The 16,870-nt window shown below is 34.6% G+C and overlaps 1 protein-coding gene across 5 annotated transcripts in view; it reads right to left on the bottom strand.

Annotated features, from left to right (window-relative positions):
- Positions 1 to 520: 520 nt before the first annotated feature.
- The window catches only part of PDLIM5 (PDZ and LIM domain 5), a 217,437-nt gene continuing 201,087 nt past the window's right edge, over positions 521 to 16,870 (bottom strand). For all 5 annotated transcript variants that reach the window (XM_059376090.1, XM_059376110.1, XM_059376119.1 and 2 more), the window contains one exon: positions 521 to 3,768. In XM_059376090.1, the coding sequence (XP_059232073.1) occupies positions 3,679 to 3,768 (90 nt within the window). In that variant the 3' untranslated portion in view covers positions 521 to 3,678. The remainder of the gene's footprint in view (positions 3,769 to 16,870) is intronic.

The following is a 16,870-nucleotide window of genomic DNA, read 5'->3' as shown; positions in this document are numbered from 1 at the left end:
CTTTTTATACAGTAGGAAAAAAAAAATCTTACTCAAACCAATAAACAAATGAGGAATAGATGAGCTTTCCTAGTTATAGAAAAGTTAACTAATGAGATTGGGATGAGTTAACTATGAAGTAATGTACCCTGGTGGGTTAAAGTGTGAAAATGGACTTGAGGACTTATGCTGTTTCAGTAAGATATATGATACAATACAGTGCTTGGTATGACAGGGTATTCCAATAAACAGTTTCAGCAATAAGTATTTTCTACAACAATGAGGCTTGTTTATGTATTGACTTACAAACACGTACTGTCTGCATGCTACATGCAGAGCATAAAAATGGATTAAAATAGAACAAATGTGATAATCTGTTCAAATGGTTGGTTTCTGGGACATTTTGATAGGCGAAAATCATAAAAGAGAGATTCTCCTGAGAATCATTACTTCTTTTCCTCTCCTGTGAACACTATTTTATTCCCATGATGGAATTCCAATGGAAACCGCTCCCTACCCAAAAAAGAAAGACCAGGAGAGCTTGTTTATATCACTGCAGCTGTTTATTTATTCAGCATGTGCACATTAAGGTATTACTACACTGATCATATTTCTCACGTGGTTTTTAATTAGAAAATGTATCCAAAAGCAAAACAGTACAGATGTATACAAATGTAAAAATGTAAAGAGACAAAAAATAGAGATTAACAGATAAGGTAAATGATACTTTGAGAATCCAAACCCAATACCTTAAAATATGGAAAAGAAAGATGACAAACTGAAACTGCACTAGATTTGGGTCAAGTTTTTCATTGTTTTCCCTTCCCTTATGTCTGAAAAGCTTCTCCTTTCAATAGAGATGATGAAAAAAGCTCTAAACCTCACAAAACTGTGACTGTAACACAGATTCATACTTGAACAAGGGAGAGGAAGGAATTATTTTCTATAAATAATATACAACCCCTTAAAAATGGCACCACGAAAACAATTTTGTTGTAGATAATTTTAATGATAGGGTACACTAAATTTTGAAGATTTAAACTCTTATTTCTGTTTGTCTTCCTACTGTGACCAAATCACTAGGCTTTAGTTTTAGACTCTAACTGTAGCCTGAATCAACAAGAAACAGGTACGCTACTATAAGCATAAGCGGCAGGGATCCTCTCTAGGCTGCCGCTCTAGCGGGCAAAATGCAGCCCTTGTAAGTCTAGAAAAAAATTAGAAACTGGAATCTATTGCTAGTATTTTCAATCTAGGAAATACAAGTAAAGATGTTTAAGAGTCATATACTGTAATTTAAATCTGTATTATACTAAGTACAGCATTCCAAAATATACATCAAGAAATACTAAAAGTAAATGCTCTACAGTAAAGAGGTAATAATTAAAAAAATGCTACTGACATGGAATATTTATAATCAGAAAAATAAATATTCAGGGAGCTCACCAGAAGAATAAAGTGCTCTGCCAGTTATTAAAAGATTAACGCTGGTGTATTAAATATAGCATTCATTCCCCACTGGAAAATACAGAGATTCTTCTGGGTTCTAGTCAATACTTATTTCACAGGATTAACTGATTTAGAATAGATATAAAGCTTTGTCACAAAGGAGAAGAACAAAGCACAAAGACAAAATGATAAATTAAGAAGTAATGTTATCTTTTTAGGGATAAAATTTAGAGGAATGCAACATTAAGCTCCATGAAATAATGTGCACAATGAGAAATCTAATAAAAATGACATCCTTAATGTCAGATAACTTAATAAGAAATCCCAGTCAAATAAAATTCTGGAAAGGAAATACCCAAATGTCACTGACTTTTCAAATACTATCTTGGCATAGAATCTATAAAGGCAAAACTAAACAAAAACAAAACAAAACAAAAAAAATCATCTCTACTAACATCCAAACAGAACCACCAATTTCTTTTATATTGTGTAAAGCAAGAGACTGACATGAAGTAACGTGATAACGCACATCAGCCAGCATGGACTCTACAGGTGGTTTCAGCAGCAATGAGAAATAATGCACAATTCAGTTCCAGCACTTTATTTCAAAAGTAAAACTTCCTGCCTCCCTACAGATGCAGGGTGAGAAGGCAGTTCAGGGTTGCTACTGGTGAAACCACTTCATGTCACCCCTCTCATGCTCTGACTCTCGGTTAATTATTATCTTCATATAATACAAATCTGCTAGACCATAAATGAACAACTTTCAGGACAGATGCCTTGAAAAGTTCTTAGGGAGGTTAAACAAATATCAGAGCCTAAAACCTCCCTCTATAACAAATACGCACACAATGGAAATGAAGTCCTTTGTGAGTTATGGGGCAGGGAGGAGGACTTGGGCTCTGTCTCAACTTTAAGCACCTCACCCCAGACACATTAGTATTTTTTAGTGGGATTATGGGCTTTCATCCATTCTGGAAACAAAGAGAAAAACTATCAAATGTCATAATCTGTTTTCCCACTGGGCAAATACCAACAGGATTCACAATTTCACAACTGTTGCTCTGTCTTCATGGGCTATATAATTTTTGCCTCAAATAAAGAAAACAAATAATGAGCCAGGATGAGTAACTGATCACGCTCCCCTCCTCTACTACCAGTCTCCTGGAATGAAAGCTTTCCAACCATCATGATCACACTTGGAAGTGATTTATATATTACTGAGAGAGAACTACTAAAAGAAAAGAAAGAAAAAAAAACCCCTTAGATTTTTATCACATCCCCAAGCCAATATTTTACTTTTCTAATGGAGAACTAAGAAAAACATTATTCTTCAAAGACAGTTCTCAAACCTTTATCAGTCAGTAGTACAAACCTGAAGCTGATGTAATGGATTCACTGTCTGAAAAGGGGAGAATTTTTAAAAATTTTTTTGAATGTAGTCCTCTGACTTCCTGTAACTCCTAACCTCACTCTATTCTACTCACTCTCTCGACCTCAGCATGAGGGAAGGGGAAAAAAAATGGGAGCTTCACTAATACAGGTGATAAAACATACACAATGAATAGAAATGGTCATGTTTTAGTAACAGGCAAAAATTTGAAATTTATAAGCAATGTGGTGGCTTTTGGGGGGCTGGATGAGAGAAACAGATAACATCTTATTGGCATGGCACATTTTGATAAAAATCTTACTAGTTTTCCCACTGGAATGATCAGTAAGATTTTAAAAAGTACATAGCAGTTTTTTAAAAAACTGACACCTACTACTGATAAAATTCTGTTTAAACTCCTATTTCCTCTTTTAAAGATAAGCACTATTTTAAAAAAATACATTTAATGATAGAGTGTAAGGCAATTTTCATTGCCTTTTACAGATTTACTCAGAACTACCTAACAAGGCAAGAAAGTATCATTAATTCAGCACAGATGTTAGAGGTTTTATTCTAAAATTTAATTCTCCACTAATTTATTCTATGATGAATTTAATAGTCAACCAGGAAATTGGTTTTTATAAAAATTTTATGGACAGAAAATACAGGAAAAAAGTAATCATAAATGCCAAACTGTCCCTTTACTTTATGAAGCCAAATATTTCCTCATAGACTTGGTTTTTAAAGCTGGAATTTATCCCTCCAGGGCCACTATTATTTTTCAAAATTCCCATAAATATTAAATCTAAAAATTAATTGGTAATTCCAATTCTCCTCTTTCTCTTCAAATTTCTTCTCCACCCCTGAACTGTTGACTTTTAAAAATTCACAGAATGAGCATGTTTCTTGCAAAGCGGCTTGTCCTTCTTGGAGAAAAAGGTCTGACCTTCCAAACTTTCACAACATACCTGAAAAAGAAGCATTATTTAAAAGAATATCATTACTTTATCAAATATGCCTAAAAGGGAAAAACGGCTTTTCACTCGGCGGGTAAGACAAAGCACTTTCATTGGCTGTACTAGAAGCTCTGACATTTAATGATTACTATGGTATTTCATATATTTTTCAAAAGCAATAAAGAATGACCTTTTCCTAGAATGCATTCTAATTTATTTAAATCACTGATCATTCTTTTTCTTTATGAGGCCCTAATAAGAAAACACATAAAGAGGTCACATTAATTGTAATTTCTCTTCCCAAATGCTCCTCAATGCTTTCAACTTGCTTCCTGTTGCAGGGAACCACAGCACTCACAATGGAAACACAATACAATTGCTTAGCCCAATATTCCCAAGACCCCAAACACAGAGGCACAGAATACCTGAGAATTCTTTTTTAATTCATTGTCTTGGTTTCTTATAGTAAAAACATCTCGTTTTTACTGGTCAACATCTGGCTACTGGATGATTATACAGTTCACTTACTACCTGCATTTATGTGATCCTATCTTTCCTATTGCCTTTCTTAAATATGATAGTATAACAGAGCAGCTCTACCAGAGAACAGGAAAAGGCAAGTCTTCGAAGTTGTTGTATTTTAAAGATCTCATGAAGTCTAAGAGAAGGAAGAAGTACACAAGATGAATTTAATAGTCAACCAGGTAATATTTGGGGACATCATTTGACTTCAATTAACTTTACTTTTCCCTTCATTCAATGGGTACTGAAAACTATTAGATACATTAAATCTAATTTTAAAAAATCAAACATCTGAACAGAGTATCTTTATTGGATATTTCCTTTCTAAATTAAAAAGAGTCTTAAGGGGGCGCCTAGATGCCTGGGTGGCTCGGTCAGTTAAGCGCCTGCCTTCAGCTCAGGTCATGATCTTGGAGTCCTGGGATCAAGCCATGTGTTGGGTTCCCTGATCAGCAGGAAGTCTGCTTCTCCCTCTACCCCTCTCCACTGCTCATGCGTGTTCTTGTTCTCTCTCTCTCTCTCTCTCTCAAATAAATAAATAAATAAATAGAATTTTTTTTTTTTTTCAAAGTCTTAGGGTAAATGTCTCTACTACAGCTATTCTCATCATTAAAAATAAAACCAAAAATATTAGAATATCAAACAAAATAGGTAAATATATCACTAAATGTTTATTACAGTCCTAAAAGGAAAAAAAAAAATTCATGGACTATTGCTGTGGAAGGAAGGAAATCAACATACAGTTTGCTTCCACTCTACATCAACAACAGATCTTTAGAATTGTTTGTTTCTATTTCAGGTACCCATGTTTCCAAAAATTACTAAAAACACTTCAAGGGTTGCCGGGGGGAGGGGGTTTGGGAGAAGGGGGTGGGATTATGGACATTGGGGAGGGTATGTGATTTGGTGAGTGCTGTGAAGTGTGTAAACCTGGTGATTCACAGACCTGTACCCCTGGGGATAAAAATATATGTTTATCAAAAATAAAAAATTAAAAAAAAAATAAATAAAATAAAATAAAATATAAAAAATAAAAATAAAAAATAAAATATTATGTGATAACAATAGTGTTCCTCTGTTGCATGTATATTTCCCAATGTTTTTCTGAAAAAAATTATATTCCTTAAATTAAAAATATATGTATGAATTGATATCTTGTATAAGTGGTTATTTATTGTTAATATTCAGGTGTTTTGATGACAAGAGTTATATATATGTTTATTATGAAGACTGTATTGACAATAAAAATCTATTTTAATCTTTATCAGAATTACGAAAGTATAATAATTCTTTATTACATATATACAGATATGAAATATGTACAGGTATAACAGACCTAAAAATTATTACATATGTAATAATTCCCTGATATTTAGAGGTCATTTTTCTTGGTTCACTGTATATTTCTTAGGAATATATGACGCTGAAACTTCAAGGTTGGACAAAACAGGAATATGTAGTAGCTTTGAGTTATCCAACATTTATCTGGTACATTCTCTATCCTCATATCTGCAAATAATTTTTTTTAAAGATTTTATTTATTTAATCAGAGAGAGAGAGCACAACAGGGGGAGCAGTAGATAGAAGGAGAAGCAGGCTACCGGCTTAGCAAGGAGCCTGATGTGGGACTTGATCCCAGGACCCTGGGATCATGACCTGAGCTGAAGACAGGTGCTTAACTGACTGAGCCACCCAGAAGGCCCTGCAAATAATTTTTTTAAATCATGATTTCTTTCAACAAAATACATTAGGAAACTGTTTCTTCTTGTGAGATAAAATAATTGTAAGATTTCCCTGGTAGCCCACACCTAGTCCTACCCAACCACAGTAACTACTCTCACCAATATTACCAATGATTTATTCTGACACACATTGAATATTTGCCCATGTCTTACTTTTTTCCAGCATTTGATAAAGTTGTTCAGTATACTTTACGCATTTCCTTATTTTGTCAGGTAAGTCCTGAGAAAGAATTCCTTATTGCTTGGCATTTAAATTACCACTATATCGCAGATTTCTTTCTGTTCCTTCAATTGCTCATTTTCAGTCTTCCAGGATCTTTTTATTTTTTTCTATGCTCTAAATATTTGAGTTTCCCAGAGTTCTATTTTGGCCTATGTCTCTTCCTGACATTCTGTTTTTGCAACCTTGTACATATCCATGGCTTCAATTTCCACGTACATGCTGGTCATTCAAAAACATTTACAGAGACTACTCCAGATGCTAAGCATGTGCTCCCTCCCTTTCTCTCTCTCTCTCCCTCTCTCTCTCTCTCTCACACACACACAAACACAGATACTCACTGCTATTACCTAGTACACATTTACATTGAATGAGTCACAATCATCCAGACTTAACAGATATGAAACTGATTTCATCATCTCCTTTACCAAGAGTGATTCCATCTCAATTTATTATCATGAGGAAATGTAGGACTATTGACCTAGACCATAACCTTTTTCCCTCTTCCTGCAATCTTGCCCCATAAATTACCAAATCCTATTTATTTTATTTCTAGACTTTGTTGTGTTTATCAATCACTGGTCCTAATACCTTCATGTTGAATCTTATCATTAATTGTAAGGTACATAAATCTGACCTGGTCTCTTATCTGACCTTTCTGTCTCTAGTTTCATCCCCTTTTCTCTATAATTTTGCTAGATGAATGCTTCTAAATTACAAATGTATTTATGTTCCTATGCATATATACATATTATAATGTCTCTTTGTTACATTTATTATAAAAGCTAACACTAGTAGTCATGTAGGTTACCCTTATCAAGTAGTGCTAGCTCTTCAAGCAAATATCCCCAAGTTGACTTTATATATCCAGGCTGCCTGCCTACTTAGTTAAGATCTTCAGGATGTGTTAGAATGATTACTCATTAGGAAGCAACACAATCTTTAACTTCATGGTTCTACTTAAACTACTGAACTGTAAACAACGAAAACTAAAATGAATTAATTTAAAAAAATCAGAATTTTAATAATTGGAAAGGTAGCATAGAGTATGATTAAAATATGATATAAATTGGTATAGAAAATATTAAAGTATGGTTTATATCCTAACAATTTGAAAACCAAATTTGTCTCTTACTACCCATGTTACCTTGGCAAGCTACTAAAACTCATATTCATAACTTTGTTTACATCCTTATTAGTGGGTTTAAAACTGTAAGCAAAATGATGCATAGAAAGAGTTTGCTAGAAGTCAATTCTTGAAAATATAATTTTCTGGACAATTTGTTAAACTAAAACTAAGAAAAATGGACAATTAACAGCTTTAATAGGATTATTTCTTCTCATTAATTTAAAATGATTGAATGTCACTTTATAATTTTCAAATTTAAGGTATTTAGTATAATTTCTAATTTTTGTTTATCAGAAATAAAACATATATTATAATTAAGTCAGAATTTAAAAATATCTGGGGTTACTCAGATGCATTAAAATTCCATGCCTCTAATACAGAGCAGTTTGGATATGCCAGTGAGGAGAAGCAGTTGCAGGTAAAAAAGAAACTGTTGAATATAGGAAAAGGAAAGAATGATAATAAGAATGTAATGATCTATATGTTTCATTCTTAAATTTTGATATATTTTAATTATAAGGAGAGAATTAAAATAATTTAAAAATTGATTAAAACCCTTAAAATGACAAAGATAAAAGATTAAAGTTTGGCAAGACTAAATGATATAGAGGATTGATGAAGAATTTCCATTGGAAATAATTATTTTTAAAAAATGATGAAATCTTTATTATAAGTAATACCCTTAAATTAAAATTTCAGTATTCAAAAATACATTAATTGTAATCATATTTCATATTCTTGCTAATGCTATAATGTATCCTGTTAATTCTGTTGAAACCATTTTTAGTAAACTGATAAATGTTTTAATTTGGCAAATTTGGAAAATTGAGACTCCACAAATTGATCATTAGTTAATTGGATCTTCAGCAAATCAGTCACTTGGTGAATTAGATATTGGAGGCTTTTACATTAGCAATGTGTGACAACTTAAAACCATAAACATAGTTTCTAATTCATGGCATCATGCTAAGGGGAAAAAATGTGATTATGCATGTAAAGTTTTGGCACATAGTAAGTAGCTAGCTATTGTGACCATTATTATATATTTATTGTACTTGATTATCTGTTATTGTTGTTATTGTTATTGGTGTTAGCACACTATGATTTTTATGATCTTGTCTCTGCCTAACTTTGCAACTTCATTTGTCACTATTTTATTCAATTCTCCAAGTTGCACAGAAGAAAGTTACACCAGAACACATCTTGACAGAGATGGAACAACTCTAATGGACATCATCATAGAAAAGGGTGTTTTACTTTACCCAAGCATTGCAGGAGTGTTATATTAAGATCTGTTCAGATGTTTAATAAAAATTTCCTGTAGTTATACCCCAAGGAAAGAGGATAGAAATTTTTGCATAAGAACCCAAGGGACTTACTGTGAAAGAAATGATAAAAACCCAATAGATACCCAATGCTTCAAGTTGGAAAGTGAAGGGATCCTGTGTGAGACTCACTGGAAGAAAGGGGAAACGTGAATATCAATGTTCTCAACAAGAACTCAACAGTATGGAGGAAAGGTCTGAACTGGTGTACTGAGCTCAACACAGAGACACAAGGATTGGTTTGGAATTGTTGATCTGGGTACATATTATGTTAATAGTGGAAGTCTACGCAAGTGTGACAGAGTGAAATGACTGACAAATAATGGCCAAGCATGTTGGGAAAGCAAACTGATATCCTGCCCAGATATCATTTGATCTATTTTCATTATATTCCATAACCAGAGAGTAATATAAAAAGGTATATTCATTTCACCCTGAGATAGCTAAACCAAGAAAACCAAATAGCTATAATCTTGAGTCATTTTCTGTATGTTCACTGGGGGAAACAACTTAGACTTTTCTCAAACTGTGACAATCATGGCCAGATATAATTTTATAGAATGACTATCCAGTATGAGCAGACTACCTATCACCTTGGTAAACTCGTTTGTTTAAAGTACTTATTGTATTTTTTTTTTAACTTGGCGATAAAAGAATCTTCTAAAGTCTATACTTCTCATGCAAAAACCATGTGAAAGTAAAATTTTTTCCTTATTTTTTTCTAGTCTTTATATCACAAATAACATTTCTACTGGAGATGCTCCAGTGGATCCAGTCACCAGCCTTGCAGAGTGGATTTCATACTAGAGAGCTTCCACTCTTCTGATTGAATTTCAGGATCTGAATCAGAACCTGATTGATTGATTTTTTTTTTTTTTTTTTTTTGCTTTCACTGACTCTATTTGGATTATCTTTAATTCTTTCCCAAGACCATTTCTGTTTCCAAATCTGCTTTGGCTTGTATTTGGCCACCGGTTTTACTCCCAGCTTTGGTTTGGGTGGTTTTGCTTATAAGGTCCAACCATTTTTACCTTTTTATATTTGAGGGGTTTTTAAAATGTTTTCATTTTCTTATTTGCCTTGACAATCCTGAGTTTTCCTGCCTTTTGAATCATCTGCTTTTGTTTTATCATGTCACAAGATTGTGGTTTAGTCAAGTTGAGAATTAAGGTTCTGTCACAGCCTATGTTGTTGCCTAGTTGTCTGTCAATTGCTGATAAAATCCTGCTATTTGTTTTTTTTATGTGCCACCACAACCTCAAGTAAGTTAGAGTGAGAAAAAAAAAATTATATCCAGTAGAATAAGGAGACAGCACTAGATCAGGAAACATCAGAATATGCCTTTGAAATTACCTGTTTTACTCTGACCTTCTGTTCTGGAGCTGATGCAACCAGTCAATTTTATTAAGATACAACTTGTGTCCTCTATTTATTTGACCCATGGCTAAATTGCAACATTGAGGTAAGCAGTCTTTGTGTATGCTTGAATGGGAAAAAGAAATAAAAGTGTTATTCCTTTCAAAAAAGAAATATAATTTGTCTATTTCTTACAATGATTATATTATTTATATTATATATTATATATTATATATAAATAATTATTTATATTTATATATTTAGAATATTTATAGAAATATGATTTATATTTATTATATATTTATATTATACATATAAATATATATATTATATATTTTCTGTGTCTATAGCCTCCTTATTCTTTCTCTCTCTTTTCCTCTTTGCTTTTTCAGAAAATTTGTATTTATTGATTGGCCAAAACTTAATAAATTGTTTATCCTTCAAGCATGCCTAACTCAAAGACATCTATTTTTAATAGGGAGAAATGGATGCATTTTTGTCTTTTAAATTACAGCTTAGACAATGCAAATCTCTAACTTCCTATGTAAGAACTTTACCAGGTTAAAATAACAATTGTATGGATCAACCTGAATGTGTTTTAGAATGAGAATATAAATGACACAGCATTGATTGCTTCTGGTCTGCAGAGAGCTTTAATCACTTCTTGAGGCATCTGAAGGGCTCAGAGTACATAACATTTCCTCTCTCTTATCTCAAAAGAAAATAGAAAATCTCTCTAGAAATACATAAATAAGCCAAGTCAATATGTGAGAAAATGTTTTATGTGCTGAAAACAAGATGTTAATAAACCTTAAATTTTGAACTGTTAGCTTGACCTAGAATCTAACTGGACAATTACTGAAGAAAACAACATGCAATAAAATAAGGAAAAATTCAAATGTAAACTCCTTCAGATTTTTATAGCTTGCTCCTGATTCTAAGAATCTTCCACTGTGTGAATATAAACTATTTTCTGAACAGAGTGCTATAACTTTGCCTGTTGTTTTGCTTATCTATTGTTGCTTTTAAATCTACTCCATGATTTTGTGGTTAAAAACATCAATTTATTATCTATGTTGAATCTGTGTGTTGGGTAAAGTTGGTTGGTGGTTCTCATTTGAGACTTCTTGGGTAATTTTAGTAAGACAGCAGCTGGGTCTTTGAACAACCGTAGACTCAACTGGATTATTCACTCACATGGCTGGCCAATGATGCCTCAAAATGATACCTGGAAATTCAGGCTGAAGTCACTGGCAGGAGTACTTATACTTGACCTATTCATGTGGCTTGGGTTCTTGAGAGTTTGGCAGTTGAATTCAAAGAAGGAACATCCCAGGAGGCCTACTGGGTGTTGGAACATCCCATGAGGGGGATTCCTACCATCCATCCAGACTTCGAAATCACACGTCTCTCCCACCACATTCTGTTGGTCAAAGCAATTCACAGGCCTAGCCCAGATTCAAGGTGAGGTGAAGTAAACTCCACCTCCCAGTGTGGGAGGGGATGTTGCAAATTAATTGTAGGTCATAGCTAGTGAGCTACAATTGGCAAAAATTATTTACATTTCTCACACATGGAACAAGCACTCATCTCTCAAGGGCATATACATTTCATGTATTGGAGCATAAAGTTAAAGTTTGAGGTCCAGGAGCTCATCATCGTTAAGTCCAGGTGTGGAGGCATGGAGTCTTCAGGTACCTGTCTTACTCTCCACTCTAAGTCTTTTTAAATAAGAAATGGCTTGATTTTGCAAGGAGGTTGTGAGACCAAAAATGTCTTTTCATTTTGAACTGTCTCTGACCTTACCGTCTAAGCTGACAGTCTTACTACTTACACAAAACCACCTTAACATGATTATAAGTTTCCCATGGATCTTTTTCCCATTCACTCTCCTAAGATCAAGTTACTGCCATAAATCCCTTTGAGATAGATCTTTCTATCCTCCAAGGGAAGGTGCTGTGGGACAGTACCTTAAGTATTTTAGAAGAACTTTTGTCCACCCTAAAAGTCAAGAAGATACATACTTAAAACCCTCACAAGCCCTTTTATCTGCCTGAGTTTGGGGCCACACCATTAAGATTCTCAGAATTTTCAGGTATGTGTCTTGTGTAAGTCTCTGACTTAAAATCTTTAGAGGTCCTAACAGAAGTGTTATGGCTACACCTCAGATCAAGAATTTATCCTGACACATTTTGCTCATAACCCCTTAGATTTATTTTTACCTTTTAAAACTTGAATTTCTCACATTGCGTCCAAGCTTATACTGATTTATTACTTGGTGCATCCAGCAGGGAGGCAGCCTGCAGAGAGCCAGCGGGCTGAGCTTTGAGGCCAGGGCGTGGCCACCGGCTCTGCCGCAGCTTCCGCTTCCTGGACCCCACCCATTGCCTCTTGGTGCTGGTGGTGGATACTGACCTCCTGAGCCGAGCGTGGTGCGTCGCGGGTTCTCCCTGACTGCTGTGTCCAGGCTGAGGGTGAAGGAGGTGGAGAAGACCATGGAGGGGATCGCCCTCAGGCTGAAAGACTTTTGAAGTGTGACTGACATGATCAGGAGTGACACTCACAGATACTGGAGGCCTAAGTGGACCTCCCTCCCGAAGGCTGGGGACCATCCCTCCTTTCTGGAAGCTCTTGTGCTTCAGGCCTGATGGGAACGTGAGACTTTCCCACAGGACCTGTGGAGGTGGTTGGGTCGCATGGGGCTCCACCCCTTCACCAACAGTCTAGTCCGGCAGCGCCCTGACAAACGTGTTGTCAATATTGCACTGGACCGAGGACTACCTGCCTGTGGACGCTGGGGTTGGGGGGGCGACGCTCCAAACCCCCAGCCGGAGCTGGCTTTGGCGAACTTCGTGGGCCTCCCATCCCGGGGCCTTGGACAGTAAAGCAGTCCAGAGCACTTAGGGTTCTTTTTTTTTTTTTTTTTTTTTTTAAATAATTGCTGACTTGTTTTCTGAATTGCCTCCCTTGCTTCACGGGAAAGCACGGGGTTTGGAGGAGCTCTGGGAACCCATGTGTGGCAGTGCCTCAGAAATGAGTTGGAGAAGGCATTTCCCCCCAGAATTTGGACTTCCTGGTGTTTGAGATGGTGAAGCAGCCAGCTGTGAGGTGCCGTGGCTGATGGATGATGGGGACTATGATTTCTCTTTGTTTCTGAGAGGCTTTGTGAGGGGCTCCTGAGGAACTGATTTGGTGCCACCAGGCTGCATGGCTCCAGGCCCATCAGTGTCCTGTCTTACTAGGTTGGTTTGTCCGTGACCCCTGGTTCCAGTGGCTCTGTGAGTCATCTCGATAAAGGTGTCAAGAAAAACAAAAACGAAACAAAGAATCAAAGCCAAACAAACACAACACAGCTTACAAGACGTGGCACAAGGAAAGGACATCTTAACAACAAACACTTCGTGAAGTTCAGTTGGAAGCTAAACATCATTTTGTGACATCCTCAGATTTCATCAGCAACGCAGCCATTGAAATCTTTTGGCCAGAGTCAAGGTAAGAGAAAATTGAGATACAGAAAATGTGTGGCTACTGTAATTTACCCTTTTCCAAAGAAGACTAATAATTAGATTACTAAAGATTAGAAATCTCTTTCATGTTAAAAATAATCTGTTTTGATTAACTTACAGAAAATAAGATGCACATATACCTTTAAAATAAGAGAATTCAAGAATTTTGAGGAAAGAAAACAAAACTTCTCTTGTTTTAGTTTGGACCTTTATGAAAGCTTCACGAACTTGCTGAGGCCGTAACTCAACAAAAGACAATTTAGTTGTGAATTATCTCAGTGACCCTTGGTTGTTAAATCGTAAAATCAAGAGTAAGGGAATGTGAAGTAAACTTAGGCTAATAAATGGCAGGTGAAAATGCAAACAATTCTCTATCCAATGCAGTAATTACAATTATTTAAGACTTTTGTGTGTGTGTATACACACACACACATACACACACACACACTAGATGTGAATCCTTGAAAAGCTTAAATGAGTTTAATTTTTTAAACAATCAGGTGTATTGTGATTTGGTAAACTTGTGAAAAGTGTTGCAAGCCTAATAAAGTACACTACAAAAGACATGTTTATTTTTTTATGGAAAGATGATTAATATTTTTTAAATTTCCCAAGTTTGTTTCTCAGTCAGGTTTTTTGTTGGTGGTTTGTCTTTTCACAAATGGCTTAAAGACATGAAATGTATTAAAAAGTATGTATGTAGTTAAATGATAGTAATTGATGTCTCCTAAAACAGTATGCTCTTATAGGTGTCAGGTATTGTTGAACATTATCTAAACTTAGTTTTTCTGCTTAAAATATCTAAGCAAAGTATTATTGAAGAACTCATATCAGTAGTAATTTGTGTTTTGTGTGTGATAAGAATCAGATTAAATTCAATTAGTTTAAATCAAATGCTTAGGTACGTAGAAAATGTTGGTGGCTTTGGGTTTGACAATAAGTTTGTAAATACAGCCCTTGAAGCATGAATCAAAAATATAAAAATGATAAAATATGATTAAATAGACTTTATTTAAGAATGTTACAATTTGTGCTCTGCTAAAGATGCTGTTAAGGGAATCAAAATACAAATCGAACTGGAAGAAAATGTTTATAGACCACATAGCTGGTAAAGGACTTGAAGCCAAAATAAAAAGAGAGCTCCTAAAATTTAACAGTTAAAGAAATAAAAAACAATTGAGAATGGAAAACTATCTGAGCATACATTCCACTAAAGATATAAAGATGGTAGATACACATGTGAAAAGATGTTCAACACTATTTGTCACTCAGGAATTGTGAATTAAAACAATGAAGTATTACTTATTACAGATTCTTTACAATGGCTAAAATCCTTCCCCTATTGACAGGGGAATGACAGTATGACATTCCTCCTCCCAAATGACAGTATGAAATGCTGGTGAGAAGAATTGACAGGACAAAGAAAACTTAACTTTCAGAGCTTCAATTAGTAATGAATATTAAACAGATTTTGGGGTGGAGTACTTAATTATTAAAAATTAACAAGAGTTGTTTGTAAAGCTTTCCCAGTCTCTAAATTCCTATTTCTCATAATAAGGATGTCTCTTTACCTCCTGATATAAGGGGTGTGTTTCTTATGGGAGATTTATTTCCTGCTTTCAGGAAAACAGAAGAGGTTTCGAGTGTCCACCTTGTACAGGCTGTCTCTTAAGTAACTTTTATTTAAAATAATATGCCAAAGTGGGATATTTTGCGGCACCCTGCCCTTGGCTTTACAGTGGTCTCCTGCTAAGAGGACATTAGATAAAAACTAAGAAAATTTGAATAAATGACAGACTTTAGTTAATAATAATATATCAGTGTTGTTTCATTAATTAAAACACATGTCTCATACCAATATAAGGTGCTGATAATAGGGGATATGGGGTGTGGAGGGTTTGAGTGTCCTCTGTACTATCTTAATTTCTCTCTAAATCTAAAACTTTTCTCAAAATTCAAGTATTTTTTACAAATCTTTAAAAAATAACATGTATGACTATGGAAGGACTGTCTTACTGGAGGATGAACATAGTAATTTGCTCAAGTGCTAGGGAATGACAGTTCTCTGTTATCTTCAGTTTTTTAGTTTTTCTGTTTATGGGAACAAAAATTGATTATGCTGATTAACTATAGTAGATATAATCTTTTACAAATATGAGAAGGTATACAGTTTTCATGAGAACTTATAGGGATTGGTTTGTAAGTAATGAGTTTATAAAAAATTCAAGTGTAATAAATGTTGACAAAGCTAGGTACAAATTTTATAGATTAATCCATAGTATGGAAGATAGCTTGTGACTCATTTAATGCAAAATGTTGCATTGATTGTAAAAAAATCTTATTTTTTTCTTTCTGTTAAGACGAATATATCCTGTTTATTACATGGAAATCCAAAAAATGGTATTCCATGATCAGATAGATGAGGTTCCTTATGTCACCAAATGCTCTCACTAGGAAGCCTGTTTTTATGTCTCTCTTCTTTTTTATTCTTTTCCATCATTAATAAAAATTCTCATAAAAGTTAAAGTTTCTAATACATAGTTATTATTACTTGTTTTGTTTACTTTAAATATTATCACTCTAAACCAAAACTGAAACAGTTTATTATTTTTAATTATGTAAGACTATGACCTTGTCTTATATCTTGTAAGTCGTTTGGACTTAAATTCAAATTTAAGAACTCAATTTCGGAAAATAAAACTTACATTTCTTTGCCATACTACCTTTGAGATTTCCCTGGTAGCTAATTGACTGTCACCAACATTTTTTCCTCTCACTTTATAAAAGAAATTTTACTATTAGGTGACGGGGTGTGGGCCTATTCTTATTGATTTTGAGGGGCATTCTCTGAACCTCCTGAATTTTGATGCTCGTTCCCTTTGCCATATTGGGGAAATTCTCCCCAATAATTCTCTCCAGTATACCTTCTGCTCCCCTCTCACTTTCTTCTTCTTCTGGAATCCCAATTATTCTAATGTTGTTTCGTCTTATGGTGTCACTTATCTCTCGAATTCTCCCCTCGTGGTCCAGTAGCTGTTTGTTCCTCTTTTGATCAGCTTCTTTATTCTCTGTCATTTGGTCTTCTATATCACTAATTCTTTCTTCTGCCTCATTTATCCTAGCAGTGAGAGCCTCCATTTTTGATTGCACCTCATTAATAGCTTTTTTGATTTCAACTTGGTTAGATTTTAGTTCTTTTATTTCTCCAGAAAGGGCTTTTATATCTCTCGAGAGGGTTTCTCTAATATCTTCCATGCCTTTTTCGAGCCCGGCTAGAACCTTGAGAATTGTCATTCTGAACTCTAGATCTGACA

The sequence above is a fragment of the Mustela nigripes genome, chromosome 1 (assembly GCF_022355385.1).
Source record: "Mustela nigripes isolate SB6536 chromosome 1, MUSNIG.SB6536, whole genome shotgun sequence".
In the NCBI taxonomy this organism is placed as follows: domain Eukaryota; kingdom Metazoa; phylum Chordata; class Mammalia; order Carnivora; family Mustelidae; genus Mustela; species Mustela nigripes.
Note: the sequence above shows the minus strand (reverse complement) of the source record. Positions and strands in the feature narration are given on the sequence as shown.